We start from the raw sequence: 25,111 nt of genomic DNA, 5'->3' as shown, positions 1-25,111 counted from the left end.
ACACCTCATGCAGCCTTTGGTGTGTTGAGTGCAGTTGGGTTTAGTGTTGACCTGCTGTGCTGGGTCTTTGTGGTTAATCCAAAAGGTCAAAAGGTCAGGTCATCTAACTGCAGTTAATCTCAAAGTGAAAGTTTCAGTTTATCCCCATCATTCAGCATTACCCTTCATTACATCCACAATTAGACTCTAGTGGATGGATAACAAAAGAGGAAAGCGTATGAAATCAGACAAGTGTTTATTAAAACGGTCCATTACAACAAAGCATTATATACAAATTAAATAACTATTTAAAATGCAAATCAAGAAACATTTAGGAAACTAAGACAAAAACACAATAAGAGCTAAAAAGGCCCAAAAGTTTTTTCCATTTGTTCAAGTGTTGTTGATATGAATCAGGTGTCCAATCTGAACGGAGCATCATTCCTTACAATGTTTGCTGTTCACGTTTGAATTGTAGCAGCAAGAACACCAGTGGTGCCGTCTTCCGTCCTGTTAGGAATCTGGGCACATGAAAGCAAAAACACAGATCACAATGTTTAGGCATGTGCGCACATGTAGGCAGAATGACGTTATGAGTGGCTATGGAACAGTCACCTTTCTTCTTCCAGGCTGCCAAGGGCTTGTGGGACGCTGCACAGGTTTGCTCCTGACTCTCAGAGAATTGCTACAAAAAGGTATGAAACAAGTTTAAACAAAGGCCACATAGTGGTTAGGAATCCCTCATCAAAAGCTTGCCATTGACTGTCCTGATGAAAAATGGATGCATGCCTGAACAGTGTGAAGAGTCTTGATATACTGCGACAGAAATGTTTGTTTTGGACTGATTGGGATTAGAAGCTGTAATGCACAAAGACAATCTTTAAAGCATTTAAAGTAGTAATTCAGCTAAAAATGGTAATGAATGAACACTGGTAACAGACAGGCAACATTTAGCATCAAGCTAACTGCCATCAATAGTTTTTTCATTCACGCTACATCATTGTGATTATGCAGACAAAAGTGTTTTCCACACCTGTTGGATCTGCTGGATCTCCCTCATGGCCAGTCGAATGGAAGGGTAAAGCCGGGGTATGGGCCTCCCCTTAAGCTCGGCCTCCTGCCCCGCCTTGCACTCCAGCTCGGCAGCCTCAATCCGTCTGCGTCTATCAAACATGCGCTTCAGCACAGGGGGTTTGTGGGCCTCCAGTGCCGGGTTCTGGCCCAAGGGCAGGAAGAGTCTTTGCAGCTCTAGTTGCACGGGGTCCAGTTCCTCCTGCACGGCCTCTCCAACATTGGCCTCATTGCTTTCCGCAACGGTGGGTGCCATCATCGCCTTAAATTCTTCGTAGTCTGGCTCGTGGTTGCATCTCTGTTTTTGTAGCACATCAGATCGACATAAGATTTGCTGTCTTACTAAAAGGTAGGAAAGGCATATTCCAGGCTACCAGCAATTTAATCTTTAATTTTTTATCAATTACACCTGCAGAAAACTGTGTTCTCTCAGTCAGTCAAACATTTTCATGCAGTTCATTACTTAGAAAGAGTAGAAAATAGCGTATGGCTATTTGCTGGTTACATACAACTGTAAAAGCTTCCACTGGGAATATTTATCCCACCTGTGAAACAACAAATTATGCTGGGTTACATTTATAGGTTTACATTTATAAGTAATTTCAACAGAAATTTTTCCCAATAATGTTTTCTGTGGTAAAAGACTGAGTTTATGTTGCATTTACCCATGAATAACTTATAAAAGAGAACAAAGCACTTTGGGGTCTTTGGGGGTCACTGAAATGAGGTGTTTGAGGCAGGCGGTGGGGAACCCACCTGTCCACATGGCATAGTAAGCAGCTCCATGAATGGCTTGATCCCCACTTGGGTGTGGTACTGGACCAGATCGGGCAGGGAGGAGTGTGCCCGGTCCTCACCTAGAATCACGTACTTCCCATTACTCTGCATCTCGATCATGTAGTGGCGATAGCGGTTTGCACCCCTGTGTTTCACAAATTGCATTAGCAGGGAAAACAAACATATCTGGTTGAAGTGCCATAAATAACTGCTGAACGTATTCCACACTGGTAAAGATAATGTGGCAATTAATTAATTACACTGGCTGCAGTTAGACACCCAACACTTTTTAGCTGAAGGGAACGGAAGAATTACCTGTATGTAAGTGTGTACCCTTCTCGACTTTGCCCAACTCTAATTAAAAAGCAGCCAACAGGCTTGTCGTCAGTCAAGAGGTCCTCTGCTTGCCTGTGGAAATGGTGGGAACAAAATCACGCCGAGAGCTATAGTCTGGAAGCCACTGTGGCACTGCCAAGAAGAGGATAACACCACCACAACACATGATGGAGAGAAGTGTGTATTTTTCTCTCCATTCCCCAAATGAACGAACCTCCGAGTGATCATTCCATGGAACCAGCAGGGGAACGTTCCATTCTGGGCCACTTTGCGGACCTGCGTCTCTTTGAACCAACGGATGGTGTTATTCCTCTTCTTGCATTTCTCCTTGGCCGACTCTTCATCGGCAGGCTGACCAAACGGCTTGATCGGGTCAGCGTTTTTGTTCAGGTCGTTGTCAAAAGGAGTGGCCTACCCGACAGAGTGATGCATAGAGCTCATGTTAGCAGTGATCTTACAAAAGCAGCTACTTTACAAAAAGAACAAGGACAGGCAGACGCTCGGGCTGTTCATCCTAGGTGGTCTGTCAGCTACCGCGCCCTGCAGTGCAACCACACCCTGCAGTCTGAAGCTAGTTTGACGAGGCCCGTTTTGAGATTTGTAACGGCTGTGGGAACAAACGAGGTCGAAACAACTCCGTCACAGAGTACGGCAGAGATTGTCCCTCACCTCCAACAGCTTACTGCGTGGTCTGGGCACTGGCACCGGGTGGGACACCTGGGCAGCTCCAGTAAGGATGGACCGAGGTCTGGGTTGGGGCTTTCTCATCCTGGGCAGAGGAACTGGCATAGAAACCGGTCCTGTTGGGATACCCATGAGAACATCATTTGAACCTCTCACATAGGGTCAGAAAATGTACTCCTACTGCAATACAGTGACTAAGCAAAGGCAGTAGCAGAGGAATGCAGCATTGTCTCACTCTTGTTCTCTTGCTCCATGAGCAGATGCCTGTTCCTCTCCTCCTCTGCCAGATGTTGCTGTCTTCTCTCCTCTTCCTCCCTCTCTTGCTGGGCCTGCTGCCTCAGCTCAGCCAGGAGGACCAGGAACTTCCTCCTACAGCTCACAGCACGGTAATCTGGGAAACGGATTGTCATGAGTGAGACACTCTAAACCAGCAATGCCGGGGTGCTGAAGGTACTGTGGCTCAAGCAGAGGTGGCATGTTAAAACATGCAAATGACAGATTTTGTCCCATTACCCCAGACAACGTTCAACCTTTAGATGCAAGTTGGGGCATCTCTTGAGAAACCGCCAGTAAATAAATCAATACGAGGTCTAATTACAAGTCTACAAGGAGGGACTGCTACTTCAGGTTCTATCATGCCCTGCCGTGACTGCACAGACCTCCGGTTCATCTGAGGTTCCTCTTTAAATCTTGAGCAAAAAGTTTATTCAAAATGAAACCTAAGAGTTGGCAAAGCCACCTGGGACTTTTGACAAACTACTGCAAGTAGTAATTTGTCCAAAACACTGAATGGCTCAAATAGTGAATTAAATGTGACTTACTCTTCTGAATGACGACAGCTGCCTTTCCTAGCCGTTCCAGCAGACGAGCCAACTCTTCCTGGTGCCAGTATTTGAAAAACAACCGGGACGATCTGGAAGAAATGAGCACACGGACTGATCCTTCTATGTGCTCCAAACATCATTGGAGTTCATAAATCACATTTACGGCATTTAGCTGACACCTATATCCAAAGCAACTTACAATTATGACTGAGTACAACTTGAGCATTCGAGGGTTAAGGGCCTTGCTCAGGGGCCCAACAGTGGCAACTTGGCAGCAACCTTCCGATTACAAGTCAAGTACCTTAACCACTGAGCTACTACTGCCACTGCAAATACATCCATCATAGAAATTTGCCCATGAGACAATTTCAAATAAACATTTTGCCAGAATTCATGGACTACAGAGATCATAAACCTACATCTGTTACAAGCACATGATTAAGATAATATCACTTAAATACTGTTAATATTGTGATTTTAATCTCCAAAAAGGTGTTGACTGGTGCTATAAGCCAACAATCCATTTGACTCATTTTGATGAACACCACATACTGGTACATGATGTTTTGGAGCGTAGCCATACTTACCCACATTTCCAGCCGCTCAGTTCAGTAGTATTGAGGATGGACATGCAACTGATAGAATGAAGGCACAACAGATATACATGAAAGATACAAAATGGATCCCACCTGTGTGTGTGTGTGTGTGAGACTCAGTCATCCACTAACCGTCACTCAGTATGTCTTTTCATGATCAACAGCAGTGTTTCAAATAAAAGTGTTAAGTCTTGTCCTCACCCATCTTTATCCAGAGGCAGATTCGGTTTCAGTAGCAGTATGCTGTACCTAAGGAAAGGTGTTTTTGATTAGTTTTGATTAGTTTTGATTAAAGGTGTTTTTGATTAGACTAATTTACCTCTGTGCAAACTCCTTAAAAGATGGCCGCCAGGAGAAGCCTTCTCTTCTAATGCGGATAGTCTCCAGTAGTCCATTGTACCTCAGCTACACACACACACACACACACACACACACACACACAAAAACCATTAACTAAACCATGATGTGTAGGAAGTGCATATCGTAACTAAGATAACCCTAAGATCTGAATCTCACAACTGAACTTTTACAGTTGCACAGTAGATGGTGCTGCAGCAAAAGGCATGTTGAGACACCTCTACAATCTTTGTTCTCAGTGTCATCTGGTCATGTGTCTTCAGAAAGGCACACAAAAAGGACTAAAGGTCATATGTAGAAAGAGGAGAGAAGCCCTGGAGAGTTCCTAGGAAACTATTACTGGAAATGAGGGACCAACAATAGAATCACTAGTGTGTGCAGCCTGTATTAAAAATACTCAAACATTTTTCCAACATTACTTGTAGTCAGTTATGCATATTAAGCTTGACCCAGGTCAAATAGAGATCGCTGGCCAGTGAGCACTACAAGTGAAGCACTCCAGGCAGGAGTGGTAGGACCCACAACTTTAAAGGGATGGTTCAACCGATCACGCCAATGTGGCTACCGATACATATTTGTTAGCATGCCCCGTTACTGCCTAGCAATCAGTTAGCAGGATATCATTTGTGTAACGGTGGCCATGTACGCTCATTAAATGCCAGAAACAGAATTTTTTTCTAGAATTTTCCTTTAAGATCAGCACATCCCCTCCGTGGGCCGCTGAACACAATCCACAGCAAACAAAACCTTCTGGAAAGCAGGACAAAGCCAGGCCAGGTCTAGACCATCAGAGAGTTTGGACAGCGTCCAAGACTCTGCCAGGAAGATGCGATGATGAGCAGAGAGCGTGTATGGCCTACCTGGTCCATAACCAGCTTACGGTCCACCAGATCAGGCAGCTTGCTGGCATTGGGTTTGATGCATCGCACAAAGTGCGGGTTGGCCACAAACATCTTCTCCATCAACACGGCCAGAGAATGCTACAAGTGACATTAAGCAGGCGAGTTATAAATTACTATGGAAAATCTCAAGGCTGGAGTTTTTGATTTGGAAAACAAATGACATTTTACCTTGAACTGTGCACCCACAGACTGCTTCCTGGTTGAGTTAAAGTTGTCATCCACAACTTGTAGCTGAAATTGGCAAAGAGTTTAGCACCTTGCCAAAACAACAACTGGTGCAGTCAAAACACATGCTGCATTTCAGGCCACTCAACACCGACCTTAAAGCCCAGCGGATTAAGACTTATCTAACATTAGATGACAAAGATATTGTCAAGGAGAACGTGACAAGACTTTAATCCTACATTTGCTCTCCGTGGCATCAGTGTTCCTGTTCTGGAAATTGTGGCTAAAAAGGGGAGGAGAAAAAAAAAAAAGTCCATAAGGATTTCCACGGACACAGGAGGATATATAAAACAGCTGTGCAAGCAAAGTGCTCTTCTAATGCTCCTCTTGTGATTTTACCTACACAGTTTAAAAATAAGCAGTGCCACTAAATGACAAGCTAATGATTCTCATTTATCTCCCAGCTAACTGTGTGACTCTGTACAGAAATGCCTGGCCTACCAGAGAAGAGCACACTGAGCAGGGGCGTAACGCTGTTAATGAAGAGATTGCGGATGCTGGCTGGAATATTGTCCCTGTTCTTCTCCAGGAAGCCGCTGGCATTATACTGCACCTAAAGAGGTTGAAGGCTCCAAATACATAAATCAGCATCTCTTGCGTGCATGCGGTTTGTAGAAGTTAACGTCTACATGCACTGTAATGTCAGGGGAAGTATGTTCATCACCCTGCAGTGTACAACTAGGAAATCTAAAACTTTTTTTTTTTTTTTTTTTTGCATTGGACACCAGATGTATACACACCTTCCCGGCGTAGTGCACAATAGCAAACAGAGGGCAGTGGCTCCGGACCACGTCATAGTGGGGATTGGCTTTGAATTTGCTGTTCAACTTGTCCACAAAATTTCCGTCTGTGGCCTGCAAGTTGAAAAAGAACGTGGGATTTAAAAGGGGAATTTCCCAAAGGAGCACGTGTCATTTTAGCACTGAAATGTGAGGCATCTGTGAGTAATTTTCATGACCACTCATAAGTTTGGTATGTTGTTAAGTAGGCAACACGATAAACGCTTAACAAGAAACTCTGTCCTGTACACACCTTGCTCTAGGTCTGACCAGCACATGGCCTTTGTTTAGAATGCAGTGCTACAATGGTATGGCTTCCTAGACGTTCTGGGTAAAACTATTTTCTGAATGGACCGTGGTTGAGAACGCGTGGCATGAACGTATGCAAACAAACCAGTCATCCACTGAAACGTGTTTACAGGGAGATGTCCCGTGACCCGTGCACTTACCTGAGGAAAGTTACTCTGCTCATCCAGCAAGGACAGTATCCCAATGGGCTTTGTTAGGAACAAGTCCTGTAGGGCCAAAATATTTGTCCATTAAATCTCGCTTGCTTGTCGACAGACTAATAATTCTGCACATTTGTGTCCAACCCCTGTTTTCTCAGGGTTTAGAGATCCTTTATCTATGAGTTTATTTATCTGCAGTTTATCCCTTCAAAATGAGCACACGATCACAGCGACTAGTTTTATATTTTACTGCAGTGGTTTCACACAGACTGCCATCTCATGAACTGGATTTTGACTTGTTGCCATTTAGTTACTAAAGAGAAGGCAACAAAACTACATGCTTTCAGCCCAAAGTCAATTTGCTCTGCTGCGGAGGAGTGGTAGCTATGCAGAACCATAATTACGGACGAGGGTTCCTGCTCGCTGGGCAGAAAAATGCAGGCTGAAGGTTGTACATCCAAACTTTAGAAAACAAACACTCTGGCCTCACACCCAGCCTGCGACCTTTGTCTGGTGATATAACTGGCTCTTGGTGAAAGGTCAGAAGCAAAAGAGAAGACATACAAGATTGATGTACCAGGACTGAGGCTGAGAATGTGCAGGTTGCCATGGCTTTCTCACCACCAGCCAAGTAGAAATGCAAAAAGAATGGTACGTAAGAAACATGACAGTAAGACGGAGATTTGGAGAGAGTAAGAGGGAGAGAATGATTGATTCTGTGCTTTACCAGAATGGGCTTGTTATCCTTGAAGGTTATGGTCTCCCACTGGATTCCCTCCTCTTTGTATTCATTCTGCTCCATCAGAAAGATGTGCTGTGGAAAGAGGGACCTCCAGAATTCGCTCAGTAGTAAATAAAGGCCAAAGCCAACATGATTAACGACCCATCAGCTGAACTATGATCATCATCAGCAGCATGAAGTCAATGTACACTGAAGTCCAGTGAACACTAGAATAGTTGGTAGTGGTTGGTGACATAAGATCTAAAGAACTCCATCTAAACTGATCCTGTTTGGACACCTGTCGATTAGAATGTCCTGGTTGACAGTGTCATGTTCAAATTCAACAGTACCAAATGAAACACACCCATAACCTGACATACAGAGTACGTCTGACAACTTTTGTTTCCGATTCTGTGCTCTGATGCCCCTAAAAATCAACATTTGTGTGTGTTGATTTTGCAGCATGTTAACCAAGAGAAATAACAGCCTTAAACAGAAGCTGCCTTCTTAAGGAATGGCTTGCTTATGAGTGCCAAGATAAAAAACAGGACATACCAGTGTTTCAGGTGTGGATGACTGCAAAAATGTCAATGACACAAAAGCAGCCTTATGAGTAAGGGACTGTACATGCACAAAAAAGCAAAAGACTTACATGATTAAAGAAGTACTGTAACTGCTCATTCGCAAGATTGATGCAGAGCTGCTCGAATCGGTTCACAGCAAAATTCTCAAACCCAAAGATGTCAAGAATACCTGCAATAGAGTAAAATGAGGCCTCCCGTGGAAATGTTGCATTATGGAAACTGTGAACACTTTACTTTACTAGTTCCTGGAGGTTTGGAACACTTCAAATGCGCAGAAAATGCATACATTACAGGAGCAATAAGTCATTTCTACCACTAAAAAGTAGCAAACAATGTTAATATGAGTGATTATTTTTTACATTTTTTTCTATAAAGGGCAACACGAGTTGTTTTGTAGTGCCCCATATTGAAGCAGCCATGCGTAAAATAGATTTCACAGTTTCAAAGTTTGGACAAACAACTTATTGTTCCTTTAAATTACTAACATGTGCACAAAATACAAGTTAAGAACTGGATCTTACAACAGGTTTTGAGGTCCATTTTTGAAATACTAGAAAAATGACTGGGCCATTGATTAAACTGCTAGCGTTAGCATGGATTTGACCCAGGATTAAAGCAATGAACAACTCATGTTTTATGTTTCACATGAACTGGGAGTCTGGTTGATTTAAATATTTACCTATTTCATTGAGTTCAACTTTAGAATCCAGAGTGTGTGTCAGCAGCTCATTAATTTTACTAACAATCCAGCCAAACACCCTGCCGTAGACCACTTTAGCGATTGAATCTCTGGCATCTGAAATGAAACGATCAGGGGAAACATTTAAAAGCTAAGCTCAGTGAAACCTGTTCTGTTAAATGCTTTACAGAACTTGAATTGGCCAACACAGCTATGAAAAAAGTAACCAAATTCTGCTTGGTGATACATGTTGTCTGGAGAATCCAAATGAGGTAAATAACTTGGAAAAAGTGCCTGACTTCATTCATGCATCAAGCATGCTTCCATGAAGGGCAGTTTTATGGAAACGCCTGTGTGAAAAGTTGGAGCTGCTGCGCCCTCCTACCTTCTGCCTGCTGCTGATTATGGAACCGGTATATGGCCTCTCCTCGAGCCACGGACATGGTGCAGGTCAGACATCTCTGCAGCTCCTCCGCCTCAACCCCAAACTGACCCTGCAGTGGAAACGACACTTTACATTACGTTTACGGCATTTATGTGACGCTTTTATCCAAAGCGACTTACAATTACGAGTGAGTACAACTTGAGCAATTGAGGGTTAAGGGCCTTGCTCAGGGGCCCCAACAGTGGCAGCTTGGCAGTGGTGGGGCTTGAACCAGCAACCTTCTGATTACAAGTCAAGTACCTTAACCACTGGAAGCATGACAGCAGTCACTGTCTTTCTAAAGAGCCATTTTAATTTGCGGGCCAACTGGACCAAAGACTCTGGTGTAGGAAACAGTGACATTTAGCATCTCTCAAGCCAAGTAGCACTGCTGCATTTTTTTCTCCATAAGCCATATTAGGACTTTTGGTTGAATTCTTATTACAGAATTCTGGAGAAGGTGAAATGGTCTTTTTCTCTGTTGATTTAAATGAAAAAACATCAAGTCAACACTTCACTCCACTATATACCATAGGCTAATCATAGCCCCACCTGATCCTAACGGAAACTAAATATAGCCACTTATGACCTTCTATTGCATCACACTTTTTATCAGATCACCCAGATATAGCCGAGGGAAAACTACCAGACTTCACTTCACAGAGATGACTTGCCAAAAAAAGCAATAATTGCCCTGTTGACGAGCAACCAGGGAGGAGAGGCAAAGGTGCAGCTAAAGGGTCTTCATTCTCATGAGGTCTTGGCCTGAGATGAGGTAATTAGGCAAATTAGTCATATGTTTTATACTGTGTGTGGGACAGATGTGTGTGTGGGGCAGATCATCTGCACAGGTTCTCGGGTGGGGAGTATGCACAGCTGGGTGTACACACTCTGCTCTGAAGACTTCAGCTGCTACAATGGGCTACAGGGACCTGCAGGGAGGTCTTGCAACAAACCAGTGTTTTAGAAAAGGGGAAGTGACTTGCATCTGACTGCAAGGATGTTGAAAGTCAACAACCTTTACGCATCATATCTTGGAATCTGAACATGGTTAGTCCGTGGCCATGACCCTGAAGATAAACATTTTCTTATTTGGAAAGAGAGCACTAAAGACATTGAACATTATACTCACCGCTGTGGCTTTCAGCCAGCCCTGACATTTCTCAGTCACTTTCAGGGCATCACTGTCCGTGGTCTCAAACGTGATGTTCCCCAGAGAGAGGACTCCTGCCAAGATTGTCATCATGTCCACCTTTTCCTGGGTTTGTCATGCAAGAATATTTGGAAAAAAAAAAAAACCCAGAGTGATGGAGTGATAGAAGACTGGGAGGTTCTTACAGACCTCAGAGAAGGTCTCACCTGTTCCTCAAAGCCAACCATATCCATTGCATTGCTCACTTCCCCAAATTTTGCACTCCAGTGCTGCACTGCATCATCCTGGATGGATCGTCCATTCAAATAACTGAGAATTAAATTGCCATAACATAGAGGAATAAGAATGGTATTTTTATGTGAAGGAACCCTACACAGTTGAACCCACAGCAAAAACCACGATGGCTAAAATACAACCACCTTTTGTGCGAAACCAAAAAAAGGAAGTCACAAAAAAAAGGGAGGGAGGGGGTGATGTTTCGAATAAGCCACAAGATATGCAAAGCATGAGCCTGGAGGTTAAAGGCCTGTCATTTTTACTCACACTGCTGACTAAAGTATGGTGTTTGACGTAAATAACAATAAAACAAAAGAAGAAATCCAGGTAAAATTGTTACAAGCCACCCGCCCATTTAGCCTACCTTCAACTTGGACTAAACTGCGTTCCAAATCGACCAAGATTACACCTTTATCTTTACATGTGGAAATAAAAGACGTCAATACTGCAGCTCGTACTCAAAGTTCCTCCAACAGGATGAGGTCATAGAATTGCTCACCGATACTGAGTAGGTTCCAAGAGGCCGTACATCTCCTTATCGTGTGGAGAAATGCCGGCTAGCATGCAATAGAAGATGTGGAAATTCCTCTCGCCCTCATCCTGGTGAACCACACGTGACTTTTCCAAGAGGTATTCATTGATTTTGGCCCCTTTCACTACAAGAGCAAATACAAAAAGATAATGACGTGGTCATAAATACACACTGCAGGAAACCACGCCTTGTGTGTGCGATCTGATGCCCGTCAGCCATGCATCACTGCATCTCCATAACTCACCAGAAGAGTTCTGAAAGCGCAGTTGAATGTACTTCCCAAATCGACTACTGTTGTCATTCATGACTGTCTGGGCATTCCCAAATGCCTCCAAAAGAGGATTCACCTATCCAAAAGCCAGAAAATCTTTAGATTTTTACCTTAAATACTTTAAATACAAATCATGTGTCTTGCTGTGGAGAAAGACTGCAGAAGACATAGCAGGAAGTCACTTGGAAAAGGAATACTCATCCTTTCAGCTTCCAAGCAAGCATATTTCCTTGTACAGCCCACAGCCTTAATGTGGCTTTCTTAGAAAGGAAAACAAGCAAATACCATAGCTGAAGAAAAAAGAAATCTTACACGATTACAGCAACCCCTCACTGCTGTACAGCAAGATAAATCTATTGCTTATAATACACAAGTAGAGTGTTAATGTCTACCTACTCAATAGATGTTAAAACTGAAAGTCTGACTTATTAGCCACTCTATAGCGTCCTGTGTATTTGTTAAAAAATAGATATGGAAAGAATCAGGCAGACAAGGAGGTTTTGTAGACAAAAAGAAAAAAGAAAACAAAACCACACAACAAAACCACACAACAAAACCACACACACACACACAGAAAGCAGCTTGGACTTCCTCAGAAAGACTTGCTACATGGGGCAAGAGTTGTTTGCTACAGCAGGCCAGCAAGAATGTTGGGTTAGCCTGAATGTTCGGTTTGTGCAGATTTGCCTCAAGCCAGCAGTTAACAAATAGGTCACAAGAGAGAAAGAGAAGAGAAAAATCAAATAAACCCTGAGGTGCTGGAAAATGGATTGTTCTGACTGGTGGAACTCCTGCACCCTTTCTGGGGACCCTCCCAAGAATCAAGTTACCCTTAGAAAAGCAGGCCAACACAAAAACTTAGGACCGCCTATCAAATGACCCACTCTACTCTATGAAAGCCATACATCACACACAAACCAAGGCTTTGCTATAAATTTACACAATTACATTCACTTCCTGTACAGCAGCTGTTATGACTGGGGCAGATGGTATTATTAGACTGCCTTTAGGGCAATGCTTGGCTAACAAGTTGACCACTCCTATTGATGTAATTTAGTAGGTAAGGTTTCACCACTTGGGTAATAATTAATAGATTTCAAAAAGCCATAGCCAATAAAAGAAGCTTGACTCATACACAAGTATGTTGCATTCAGCCTTGGCCGCACACTTTAAAGACCACAAATGAGGCTTTCCTCTGATTCTTCATTTCCTTTTTATTGCATGCCATGTAGTAAACCCAGAAGCCAATTACTTAAAACAGGTATTTAAAGTTCACTTCAACAAAACTGCCACAGGGATACTGTAAATCTGTACCATATAAAAAGGTGCGGCACCAAGAACTTCATCATCGCCATCTGCATCTTCTACAAGAGACTCGGGATGTCCCAATCCTCAGTGCACACTTCAAGTACACTAAAGTTAGTTATTAAAATCATTCCAGTGTGCATGCTTGACAACTGAATAGCTTTGTAGTGCATTGAGGAAAAAACTGCCTGCCTCCAAGCTGCTGCTTAATGTTTATTTTTTATTTATACATAATGAAGTAAACAAAAAGATGTGTTTATAAACAGCTTGTATAAATTCCACTTAGTGCACCTTTGCAGTAGTAAAACTACAGTACTCAAAATGAGTAATATAAACAACACTTTGAAGTGCTATAATAGCTTAACATTGAGTCACAACAAAGAAAAAGCATTCTGCTTAGTGCAGCACTATAGTAAAAATAGTGCACTAAAAATGAACCACAGAACTCTGTACCACTTAAGAGCTTAACCTGAACATGGAAAAAACAAAATAGGTTTGTAAAACCTGAATATCAAAAATAACCTGGTGGCCTGCTCATTATAAAGGAAGGCTGGCTCTTAAAAGGACTTATTACAGCTTCTAGAGTTTTCCTCTCATTCAATACTTTTACTCTCACTTCAAAATGATGAAGGGTTGTGCAAGGACAGCAGAGATGCTGATTGTATTAGTTGGCAGCTGGTTCCAATTCTCATCAGTGATGTTTGAGACGGCACTAAAAAGGTCCCTCACTGTCCACGTTTGTGCAGATGGCAACGAGATACTTGGTGTATAAAATTGGTAGCATTGGCCATAGCTCTGTTACGCTCACATTGCAGACCTTATACATGACTGTGTGGACTGGTGTCCTTCTCCAATTTAAAATACCTATGTGATCACTGTCGTAAAACAAAGGATCAGGCTTAGGTTAGTGATTAATAAAGCCGATACCGCATCAGTTAAATAATGCCTTGATCAGCTCAGATACTGGTCTTTTGAGATCAGACCGGGACATCCCTACTATGGAGCTTCCCTGTAGGCAATACTGTTATTCTCTCCTATCTCAACAAGAAATTGTTTCACATATTATTCAAGAAAATGAGACCCACAAAAGTGCATTTATATCATTGAGGACAATCACAGTACTTTAATCCTCAGACACTTCGGCTGACTCACTTGTGCGCATGCATCATAACTCAGTGCCTGACAAGCTCCTGTGAGGGGAGGGAAAATGAAGAGGACTAGAATGCCAGCAGCCGAGGTGTGGAGGCACCAGTTGTTTAGTTATAGGTGTGTCTATATTTGACATGATTGAGAGGCATGTTAACTGCTACAGGAGTGCAACTCTGCATCCACAGCATTTCACAATTCAATATCCTGATCTGAAGAACACATCCTCCAAGTGGAGAAACGTTTGATCTATTAATAGAAACTTGTAGACATATAGAGATTAAAGCCTATTTTCCCACAGCTGTTGATCAGCAGTCATTTCCTACCCACCAAACCACTACCATCAGTCTTGGGTGGTAAACCACCCTCAACCCAGCAATGACCAACATGTGTAAAATCTCCAGAAAGAGTCTGATACACCCATGTTAGCATCACTAGTGTGTTGAAAACGGCCCACTGCCCAAATAATATCTGATCAGCAGTAGTTAGATGGCAGTGACTAACAGATGACTAATGAATTACACATGCCATCACATGGTACTATTATTATGATACTATTTTTAAACTGTGCATTTACAAAATGGCTTTACTATTCATACTTAATAAAGCGGCCAATGAGTGTGCAGGTATATCTAATAAAATGGCTGAATTATCAGCTTCTGTGTCTTTGGAAGCTGAAAAGCAAAAACTGATTCCAGATCAGGCTTTAAGGGTCCCCAAACCGGCCAGACAGACAAAGACATCATAACATGTAATTGACAATAAATACTGATCAACCAAAAGCACCTTTAAATGTATGCCTACTTCATTAGCTGAAACAGCACGACAGCAGTTCTGATAAAATGCTCAAAATGTTAGTACCCCTTTTAAACCCAAAACATCCGGGTTAACTATAGCAACAATTCAGTTCTACTTTTGGTGTCTTTCTGATTACGACAGTGGCACCCGGATTCCTTCACGTGTAATGTTCCATCAACTGTCAATACACTGCACAAGAAGCCCACTCAACTGGCACAAATTCTCAGCAACAGGAAGCCTGCAAACACAAAGTCATTTCTCAGCTGGCTTCACTAATGCGTGCAAATCATGAGGCTGCATTCAAATGAGCACCTCCTGACGACGCCCCTTCTGCTGCCTCCACCCTGCACTGTTGGGCCCGGAGGTGGAGCTCAGCTCCTACCTGCAGGATCTGCTGCTCCAGCTGGGAGTTGGCGCGACACAGCTCCACGAGCTGCCGCAGCAGGAGCTTGGTGCTCTCCGTCTTCCCCGCCCCACTCTCGCCACTGTGGGAGACAAACAACAACAACAACAACAATAACGAACATGAAGGCTAAGACTACGTATGGGTACACATAACCCAAAGAGCAGCATTTGACTTGGAAGTGGATATAGATATCCAGAAAGCATGAAGATACTGAACAGGGATGCACAGGGCTGTTATTGTTTGTGATCAATCAAAATATTTTTTTTTTGTTTGCACTGTAGACATCCTGATAAGGGGTGTGCATGCTTTCATAAGTCACAGGAAGATGACAAAACACCACAGGACAGTATTCAGCTGTCATCTCAAGGGTTCTCCAATGTGTTGGTAATATTTTGCAAAGCCCATCACAATGGTGGGTCATATGGGACTCAAAACCATGAGACCAGCCGACAGGCTGGGGACACTGTACACAATATTGGTGCAATAGGGTGACTTTTGATAAGCAAATGTTCTGAGGTTCACAGAACTCCTGGAAAACGTCCAGGATCACCTGACATGTAGAGTTTATCGCTCTGGCATACAAGCCAATTGCGAAGATTTGCATGAGCAATGGAACTTGCAAATTCACATTATGGAGAACAATTTATTTACTCGCACAGCAAACATGAGCGAATTTCAGAGGGAGGTAGAGATTGCAAATTGGAGGTACAAATCACCACCAGCACCACAGAGCTTTTTAAAACCACAGAAACTCCTTATTTTAAGCTAAACCAAAATAAACTGATACAGATAAAAATAACAATGCGTAACTAGTAATGTAAGGTTTCATCTCTCCACGGTGTAATTATCAGGAAGATTATTAATAGGTATACACCCCAACAGATGGTGGCTGCGTCTTGCCTTTTATCTCCAAAAAATAGACTTGTTTACATCTGCCCACACGCTCGCATACATGTGTGCTGAAGGATGCATTTTCTTTTGCAGTCAGTGTGTGGCAGGCATATTCTCGTTGGGTTGCCCAGGTGATTATCGGGCTTCCTACACCACTGCCCACACGCCAACCCCTCCTCCCCCATCCACACCTCACTCATCCCCAGTTGCATGGCAACTAGAGGAGATGGAACCATCATACCAGGATGGGGGGTCGTGGGCTTGATACTGAATCAAAAGCAGGACACAAAAAAACTTACAGTACTGAGCACACATAGTGACCGAGGAGGTACTCGGTTCTTAAAGGCAAAGCTGACTTTAGTGAATAACATTTACATTTTCAACAGTTGGGAGACTCCCTTATCCGGAGTAATCTACATACAATTATCAACAATTATTTAAAAGACTTAAAAGATTGCAAAGTAAAATTCCTGTATGGCATTATTTCCGATTTCTCTCCCCTCATCTCCTAGAAATGCCCTCGTTATAGTTCTTATAGTTGACATTTGCCAGCAGTGTTGAGAGCCATTTGCTGTCTACAAAAATATAGATTCATAGGCAGTTACAAGTCTTCTGAATCTAGAATTTGTTGGGTGTCTATTAGAAGACAAAGTGGCTCTCTGAAAAATCCATTAGAGGATCTCCTATGTCTAAGGTTTGCAAAAGGATAGCATTTTAGCCTCCGACTGGGTTAGTGCATGGAGAAGAGTAAAACCCTGCTTAATCAACAACGGACATGGCATCAGGGCCGAAGCCTAAAATAGCATCTCGACTGGTCTTCCACAGTGCCATAGCCAAAATACAGATCGGATTTGTACGTTTTTGCTTGTCATAATTCCTCATCAGCCATTACTTGCCCAGGAAACAGAGGAATGCTAAAACATTTTCTACATGTCTGATGACGGGCAAACCAAACTGGGTCATTCAAAGGACATCGTACAATATGTCTATTCTACAACCTGCTGATTACAAAGCGTGTTATAAATTGTACAGAAGACAGAATAAAAGGGACTCACCTGATGACGATACATTGGTTTTTAGGTCCTGTGCCGAGGCGACCTAACATAGACTGATACGCTCGGTCTGCTACGGCAAATATATGTGGAGGTAGAGAACTTTTTTCATGATATTTATACTTCTCCGACACCTGAAGAGACATGAGGGTAGCACGTAGTCCTTAAAATAAAACTGCAAGGTCTAAAGAATGTTGACATCAATTTGTTTGTACATGTTATTGCGGCTGATTTGTTTTATACCTTCTACACAAGAGGAAGTACTTAAACGATGCAGTCAAGATATCGTTCATTAAAAAAAAAAAACGGACCCGACCTTACCTCCTTTTCATAGAGGGAAAGATATTTAAATGGATTCACTGCCACTAATATGTCCCCAATATATGTCTGTTAAACAGAAAAATAAAATGTCAATTTTCAGTGTTTGTCCGTATTTTGTTAACCGTGTTGGTTCAGCTGTGCACTAAAGGAAAAATGAACGTTTTGAAAGGGACAGCTTGAAAAAGAACAGTCAATAAATTTAGCCAAATTTTGTGGTCACGTAAACAAAACCGAAGGATATATTTTAGAGCTGTAGTTGACTCTTCGCAAACGTGCTGAAAACGATCAGTTGTGAATATACTTACGTAGATCTGGTTCTGGTTAAAACGGAGAGTCAGTGACTCGAGCAAACTTTTCTCATCCAGATCAGACAGACTGGCCAAATCTTCTTGATGCTCCTCCATGTTCTAGCCCAATTTAATTCTGCGAAAGGTAACAAATTTTGCTTGCTTGTTTTATTTCCTCTCATTAGGCTAACACGTCACAGTTTTCCGCATCTACTTCTCCTTAATCGTACTTCTTTACGGAATGGTCGCTTCTCTCCTTTGCCTTGCTACTGTCCACACCGCCCACATGGTTACGATCCCTCTCTGCACCGGGTGTGAGCTCAGTAGCGACACTCACACCTCCTACTTTCCTCACTTTTAACTCTTGCCTATCCACAGCTATCTTCTACTCGTTACTCCCAAGTGTACTTGCAGTAGACCTAAAAGACGCGTATGTCTAATCTGATCGAAATCACTCCGAAGCATAATAATGAAAGGAATGCGTCTTAGGTCGCAACTCTGGCATTAGATTTACCTTCTACAAACTCACCCCTCATACGAGTTCTTCTGATCTACTGCACTGTACGTTGCAGTGGATTCCCTGTTCCCGACCCACCTCATTCAGGTAAATAACAAGCCTTGCTTAATTTAAAAGCAGGCGTGTTAGAGTAGGTTAACACTAAAACGTTCAGTGGGAGGTACTCTGGGACCAGGATTGATACACTGCCTTGCATCCTGTATGTCGCCTCTCACGTTTCAAATTGGAAAATCCTGTTGGTTCTTGAGGCAAACCCATTGTATATACAGTAAATAACTGGTATTTAGCCATCAGAGCTATAAAAAGAACTTCATTTATTTTCTTTGAGAGCTTTGAAAGGCCTTAATATGACTACAAAGATGAATAAAATAGTTTTTAGTGTAAATGAGTGCTATAGACGTATAGAATATTTTGGCATGTAAAATATTAATTTAAAAAGCAGTTTACTTGATAAAGTGTTTATTTTTGTAAAACAAACAAATTGAACCCTATTATAGGTGATAAACAAAACAGAATGAAAGCTGTTACATCATATAAAAACCCAAAAATCAATATATCAGCTACATAATAATATTTACAAGGATGGCCACTGTTATTTTTCGTTTTTGTCAATTATTTTTGCTAAAATGATTTAATGTTTAAAGGCCTTCTAGCTTCCTGTTCTGAAAAAAAGCCATGTATTATCACATGGCAGCTATCCTTATTGTTTAAAAAAGTTTTCAAGATATTTTCAAAACCTCCTTCATCACCTTATTTTTCATGCTTTTCGGAAACCAATATCAATACAGCACATTCAAAAATAAAATAATAGACTTTGAACAATTATTGTGTTTTAGCTATAAAAGAGGTGCACCAGTATGACGTTCTAGTAGCAGTTTTACACCAATAAACACTAACCAAACATCAGCACAAGTCACATGCTTATCAGATAATCAAACCACATGATATCTTAAGAGACAGATTCTTCTAGATCAGTGAAAAAACTGTCCAGACTGCTGTTATGCAGAAATAATAACAAAACAAAACAACTTGTATCACACAGAAGACTAGGGCATACGATTGAGGACAAAGATTGGCCCTTGTTTTCCTTTAGGTCATCTCAACTTCACTTGCTGACACTTTCTTCATGCCTGCTCGTTTTGTCTTCCTACTAATAGAAGAAAAAAACACACACTAGTTTTGCAGTTTAGCATTACATTACAACAACTCGTGTTCTGCGCATGACTTTCTTTATTACCAGTGCTGTAGAAATGATTGTTTGGGATGAGTCTCACCTCTGGACCAGCATAGCAACAGCAGAGATCACTGCCACTGCAAATATAATGCCCCCAAGTACTCCAACGATCAACCCTGGCACAACAAACGCATACTCCATTAATATTGTTTGGCAAGAGGTTGCAGAAAAAATCCAGGATGCTAAAGACAACGTTAGCTGCGTATGAGGTGGAGTGATGTCATGTGGTAAGTGAACAGGCTGAACCGATTTGTACACTTACCCACGTCGACTGTTTGCTGATCAGGGTTAGGAGAGTCTGCATCCAGCATTCTTCCAGACCTTGCTGTTAAAATAAGACGGTGAGTGAAATTGTTGCAATGATGTTGTGCTGACCTCTGCTGGACAACAAATGAGTAAACTTCAGTACAAACTGCACTAAACTACCTATTTAAACTATTTAAAACGTCACATATCCAAAATATGGTCCTTAAATTCTGGATATTTTTCTTTAGCGTAACTGATATATGGCGTGTGCTGCAGGTAGTCGACCATACTTATAAAGTGGCAGGACATGTTTACAGCTGAAAAAACCTTTTACATTATTATTAATACCAGTAAACAAAAAGCAAATGTGTAGACAGTAAAGATATACAGGACCTTCCCAAAGCAGAAGTAGCTGTATAATTACATAGCTATGTTTAATGTTTAACTTAAATTAGACTCGGGTGAGCTGTTGCTATCTAAAATGGCTTGTAGGAGAAATAGGTGCTTTTATATGAGAAATGTAAAATAGCAAGAGTAGATATAACTAAAAAAAGAGAAGTAAAACGAAGAGAAGAGAAGAGAAGTAAAACGAAGAGAAGAGAAGAGAAGAGAAGAGAAGAGAAGAGAAGAGAAGAGAAGAGAGGAGAGGAGAGAACTGACCTCGACACCTAGTTTGACAATCTTCTCTGGATTCAAAACGGTTCCCGTTCCCTTGGCAACCTCTGTAAAGGAACATCCGGCAGTTTTTCTCCGTGGTGTCATAGTAGTACATGACAATCGAGGCAAAACAGGTGCCTGGGTCCATTTTTAACGTGCACACTACATCTGAAAAAAGAATCCAGCACACTTTTTTTTCTGAGTCTGATGAAGGATACATGCAAAGCAACAAAATCCTCAGTGGAAATGGCAATTTCTTAAACATTTTAACAGACAGGGATATACCTCCTTCTGGGTAGAACTCTTGATACTTCGGTGAACATGACACCATGCAATCATGGTCCGAATCGAACCTATTGGCATTCCCACCCTCTCCAGTGTAGAAGAAAGGACTGCAAAATCCTAACTGTGGGTTGTAGTAAAATTTCACGATCTTCTCATGTCCAGTACCGTCATTCACAGTTTCATTGCATTTTGGATCTGCAGAAAAATGCAGGGACGTGATCTAAAACATTACCCCCGTAATATATGACATAGAGGGTAAATCTATATATGATCCTTGTGTCTATTCCTTCTGACAGGGTCTAGCTTAATGCTATCCTTAGGCTCTGGCCTAAATAATAAAAAACAACTTGTATAGACTTATATTGCAGTAGTAAAATTTGTAGTGTAGTACACAAGGATTCTGGAAAATAGGAAACTTCGAACAAAGGTCTTTTCTCAGCTGTGCAAGTAAATTACGTCCCTTGAATCTTCTTCATATATATAATATCTTGATCAATGTGTTGAGACTGAAAATGCATTTTCCCTTCAGTATAACAATGGCATGCAATATAGACAAATATCATTTGAGGTGGAACTGATTCAGGTAAAGTATATAATTCAAGTAAAGGGCTCTAGTAGTTCCACCCTTTTCCCACTGGCCACATTTTCAGAATACTACGTAACAAATACAATTTGTGAATATCATTTGTGGTTTTTATGTGTGCAACTACAATGAAATAATAATAAAAGCTCTCACCTAATGCCAATGCAATAGTGCATATAATTCCCAAGCAGAGCAGTTGGAAAGATAGTTTAGGAGTCATTTTTGATCCGACCATTTTTCTGTGTTCTAGTTGTGCACTAATGGTTAGTCCTGAATACTTCCGACCTCTTTTGAAACAAAGCTCTTTAGACTCTTTTATCAGCTCTGCGGGTTTTATGGCCTGGGTGTGTGTTGCTTGCTCAGAGTTTCAGTCATAAAATGAGAAAATTAACATGCTGTGGGTGACATAGCAACATGCTTCAGTTCTGGCAGGTTACTCACAAAAAACGTAAATAGTTTTTCAACTATTTAAAAGGTTAAGATTTGACTCATTGTTTTGGACTGAATTAATGCTCTATTGCAATGTAAACATGTATTTTAAATTTCAAAAGGTAGCTTTTAGTTTTCAAATAGTTGTCAGAAATCAAACGGGCAAAATGTGTCCTGATGAATATGATCTGGCTAACACTCAGTTCTAAGCTGATACTGGACTAATAAAAATCAGTCACACCCATAACGTCCCCAACAGAACCTATAGTGAGAGTATGACGCACTACAACACACCCAGTGGTCCCTCGCCTAAACGAGCTAGGCCAATTAGCTCTCCACGTGAGTGGGCAGACCTTAGTAAAGTGCCTTACTGGTGCTCGTTATGCTTGGTTAGATACACAGGGACTTTTGCATTAGACTTGTTCCTGACCAAATTTACATTTGAGAGCATTGATGGTGGGCTATAGCGGAAAATAATAAAATTATATTTTAGTTAAATTAGATGATTTAATATATATAAGGATTTAGATCTCCTTCGCAACCATAGCATTCACATAAACAGCAGCAATATGTTTATGTTGGGACCAGTACAACCTCAGTTTGCTAAACGAATGGCACTGAGTGCTATATTTTGCTGCTTTAGCCCCCCCTATTGGAAGGGACAGGCATGGAAAGATCTCGATGGTGTGAGACTGATCCTCTGTACAGGCACTGCGTACTACATATGCTGTTAGACACCTTCAGAAACACTGCTGAGACTGGGTAGATGAACGTCGAAAGATGGAGGGGGGCACGTTCATGCATTTCCCTAGAAACCTGTTAAGACTGGCTGAGGTATTCAAGCACAAAAGGTGCTCTATGGCAAAAAACGCCAGCAGACACTAAAGACCCTCGAGACCTTGGTTTGCTGTTTTTTTTTTTTGTTTGTTTGTTTGTTTTTTTAAACAGCGTTCTTGTACTTACTGAATGGCTTAAGTACATGTTTTGCAAACCACTGCCAAAACATAGGTGGGCTGGGAGCATAATACAGTGGAAAAAAGCTCTCGGGAATACATCACAATGTTTTAATGAAACACTGGGGAATCTGAAGCACCACGACGGCACCACCTATATAAACAATAGCTGCAATTTCCCAAGTAACAGAGAAACAACAGTACTCTGAAAAGTCAGCAACATGTATCAATCTTTTATCCTAAGAAAATGAACAAAATAAATACACAAAAGCAGCAATACATATTAGACAATGAACAAAAACATCAGGAACGTTTTAAACTTTTCCAGCCTCTTCACAAAGGGGTGTCTCAATGCTTACGGTTACAGTAACATGTCTACAGCCCTCCTCCCAAAGAGAGAAGTACAAAATTCACAGTTTCGCGAGCCCTTTGCCGCACAGTACAGGAGAAATGCTCTTCACAGCGGTCAACATTTAAAGTTCTGGAAGATCTCAGCAACCTCCAGCCAGCTCCTGAAGCAGGTCAGTCCTTGGTCTCGGATTTGCTTTCTGCCTTTGTCTGTGATCACCTGTCCGTTCTCTTTAACTATCACCAGTTTGGGAACAGCAGTGATATTGTACCTCTTTTTTAGCTCACTGAAAGGAAAAACAAACACACATATGCAGGTCAAGATTACTACAGGCTTTGACACATACTTCCTGCCATAAGGAGAAGGCATGTATACATTTCCAAACTTTTATTTAAAAAAAACTACAGACTTAGGAAAACTTGTTGATATCAAAAGACTATTCAGTTTAACAAATTGTGACATTGCTAAGTGAAAACAAGATGTACTGTCAAAACCACACTTTGTTAAACTACAGGATAGGCAGAGAGACAGTAGCCCATTTTTAAACCGTCTTCTGAGATCTGCTCGTTAAACCTCTTACAAAACGCCTTAGCCTACTTTATATTTGAGAATATCAAGGCTGATTGTATAACCTGTGAAAACTCGCCATTGCATGTCAATACGTAGCACAAAAGCAATCTGTATTAAATCCTGAAACACTAATAAAAAAAAAGAACGGTCACTTACTGTTTGTACTGGTCAGTCCAAGGCAGGGCGAGCCAGTCTCCATGCATGTCATGATAGTACTCAACCATATCCTCTGCTGACTTGTCGGAGGATATAAAAACTATTTCGAATTGCGCCGGAGGGTCACTCTCATCCACCAATTCCGTGTAAAAATCACAAAGTAGCGGTGTGAAGTCCCGACAGGGTGGACACCACCCGGCAGAAAAATACAGTCCCACAACTTTATTACGAAGAGCTTCTTCTGGTTCGACGTGGTCACCTTCCTTGTTCAAGAGTATTCGTCCTGAAAACACCTCCACCATAATTAATGCAGCGTAAGGATAAGCAAAAGACCTCCCAACTCAGGGTCCTTGGAGAGACCACTTGAAAATCAACGCGTAAAGAACGCAGCCGTGGCACCAAGCCTCCAGCTGACCGAGCTCTCGAAACATCAATGTCCAGCAACGAGTACAACAGCTAGTAACATCCAGGAAGCTTCTCATAAGTGACTGGTTTTATCATCAATCCCCTAAGCAACCACTAAGCTACTTAAACTTTCATTGCAGGGACATATAAACTTGCTAAGATCCGCCTTCACCGTAAATAAATGACGTTTGGCACTACCAATCAGCGTGCTTACTGAGCGCTGAAACCTAGTCTCCTGATTGGGTAAACCCCTAAGACGTTTAGCTGGCGCACCAAATGCGCCAAATTCAAACGCAATCATTACAATAAAACAGCGATGTCGGTCTGCAATGATTTTCTACATCATACACACACACACACACACACACACACACACACACTCTGTTTGTAGAACGAAAAGTCATTCATTCGCTTATTTACAGGAAAGCAATCACTGAAAAGTTAATTTCGCATTTCATTTATTCATTAATTATGCTGATTGCATTCAACCTCCCACTTTGTTCCACAGATGTGTACAGGCTTAATCTGTAACATATGGAGTAGATAGATAGATAGATAGATGCATATACATGTAACAAAAGTTTTATTTTGATCCCATATAGTGAGATAAGAGAAAATGAAACAAATTACCTTGCATTTTTTTTTATACCTTTACACACGCCCACTTTTCTTAGTTCTGTTCTCTGCTTCCATTTTGACTTTCAAGTCTTCACGTGTATGCTGAACCTATTCAGCAGAGCACTTTATATTTGAATTGGGTTGGAGTGGACTTGCATGGCTGGATGCAAGTCTATACACTGCACTACACATTAACTAAATGAGAGTTCATGTTACTTTTATTTACTTTAGTAACACTCCAGTCTTAGCTTTTGATACGGATGCTCCTGTTTTCAAATGTGTAT

At 41.6% G+C, this 25,111-nt stretch overlaps 3 protein-coding genes across 8 annotated transcripts; all 3 read right to left on the bottom strand.

The window, feature by feature from the left end:
* Positions 1-218: 218 nt before the first annotated feature.
* On the bottom strand, positions 219-18,096 carry LOC113573286 (unconventional myosin-VIIa). 5 transcript variants are annotated; one of them, XM_027003434.2, is made up of 30 exons: positions 17,844-18,096; positions 17,539-17,604; positions 17,221-17,351; positions 15,251-15,353; positions 11,593-11,695; positions 11,316-11,472; positions 10,747-10,849; positions 10,520-10,645; positions 9,349-9,457; positions 8,964-9,080; positions 8,353-8,456; positions 7,707-7,793; positions 6,980-7,045; positions 6,492-6,605; positions 6,193-6,304; positions 5,931-5,974; positions 5,695-5,757; positions 5,485-5,604; positions 4,587-4,672; positions 4,469-4,516; positions 4,259-4,306; positions 3,669-3,760; positions 3,083-3,238; positions 2,833-2,963; positions 2,378-2,574; positions 2,143-2,235; positions 1,807-1,972; positions 1,013-1,348; positions 595-664; positions 219-500 (listed from the first exon to the last, which is right to left on the bottom strand). In XM_027003434.2, exons 1-30 carry the CDS (start codon positions 17,940-17,942, stop codon positions 493-495), a joined length of 3,255 nt encoding a protein of 1,084 aa, XP_026859235.2. In that variant the 5' UTR covers positions 17,943-18,096; the 3' UTR covers positions 219-492. The 5 variants fall into 5 exon arrangements, with proteins under 5 accessions (XP_026859235.2, XP_026859237.2, XP_026859236.2 ...); XM_027003436.2 differs by having other exon boundaries at positions 4,469-4,510; XM_027003435.2 differs by having other exon boundaries at positions 8,353-8,453.
* A 738-nt stretch (positions 18,097-18,834) lies between these two features.
* On the bottom strand, positions 18,835-21,597 carry wu:fb59d01 (BPTI/Kunitz domain-containing protein). Of its 2 annotated transcripts, none has more exons than XM_027003523.2 (6): positions 21,501-21,597; positions 20,765-20,959; positions 20,483-20,647; positions 19,839-19,901; positions 19,617-19,692; positions 18,835-19,492 (listed from the first exon to the last, which is right to left on the bottom strand). In XM_027003523.2, exons 1-6 carry the CDS (start codon positions 21,580-21,582, stop codon positions 19,432-19,434), a joined length of 642 nt encoding a protein of 213 aa, XP_026859324.2. In that variant the 5' UTR covers positions 21,583-21,597; the 3' UTR covers positions 18,835-19,431. The 2 variants fall into 2 exon arrangements, with proteins under 2 accessions (XP_026859324.2, XP_026859325.2); XM_027003524.2 differs by having other exon boundaries at positions 18,835-19,489.
* A 1,262-nt stretch (positions 21,598-22,859) lies between these two features.
* nxnl2 (nucleoredoxin like 2) lies at positions 22,860-24,358 on the bottom strand. The gene is made up of 2 exons (XM_027003515.2): positions 23,805-24,358; positions 22,860-23,364 (listed from the first exon to the last, which is right to left on the bottom strand). The coding sequence occupies exons 1-2, from the start codon at positions 24,104-24,106 to the stop codon at positions 23,196-23,198; spliced, it is 471 nt and encodes a 156-aa protein (XP_026859316.2). The 5' UTR covers positions 24,107-24,358; the 3' UTR covers positions 22,860-23,195.
* Between the last annotated feature and the right edge of the window lie 753 nt (positions 24,359-25,111).

Source organism: Electrophorus electricus, chromosome 17, assembly GCF_013358815.1.
Source record: "Electrophorus electricus isolate fEleEle1 chromosome 17, fEleEle1.pri, whole genome shotgun sequence".
In the NCBI taxonomy this organism is placed as follows: Eukaryota; Metazoa; Chordata; class Actinopteri; order Gymnotiformes; family Gymnotidae; genus Electrophorus; species Electrophorus electricus.
The sequence above is the reverse complement of the archived record's forward strand: the minus strand, read 5'-3'. Positions and strand labels throughout refer to the sequence as shown.

Excerpts from the sequence above, each read along its gene's own strand:
- nxnl2 (XM_027003515.2), bottom strand. The coding sequence starts at position 24,106 with ATGGTGGAGGTGTTTTCAGGACGAATACTCTTGAACAAGGAAGGTGAC. Across the intron at positions 23,365-23,804 it reads TGGACTGACCAGTACAAACA|TGAGCTAAAAAAGAGGTACA; the intron begins GTAAGTGACCGT and ends TTTTCCTTTCAG.
- LOC113573286 (XM_027003434.2), bottom strand. The coding sequence starts at position 17,942 with ATGGAGGAGCATCAAGAAGATTTGGCCAGTCTGTCTGATCTGGATGAG. Across the intron at positions 15,354-17,220 it reads AACCAATGTATCGTCATCAG|TGGCGAGAGTGGGGCGGGGA; the intron begins GTGAGTCCCTTT and ends TGTCTCCCACAG. Across the intron at positions 4,307-4,468 it reads CTGCCTCTGGATAAAGATGG|TTGCATGTCCATCCTCAATA; the intron begins GTGAGGACAAGA and ends TCATTCTATCAG.
- wu:fb59d01 (XM_027003523.2), bottom strand. The coding sequence starts at position 21,582 with ATGGTCGGATCAAAAATGACTCCTAAACTATCTTTCCAACTGCTCTGC. Across the intron at positions 19,902-20,482 it reads TTGTCAAACTAGGTGTCGAG|CAAGGTCTGGAAGAATGCTG; the intron begins GTCAGTTCTCTC and ends TTATTTTAACAG. Across the intron at positions 19,693-19,838 it reads TCAGCAAACAGTCGACGTGG|GGTTGATCGTTGGAGTACTT; the intron begins GTAAGTGTACAA and ends TTGTTGTGCCAG.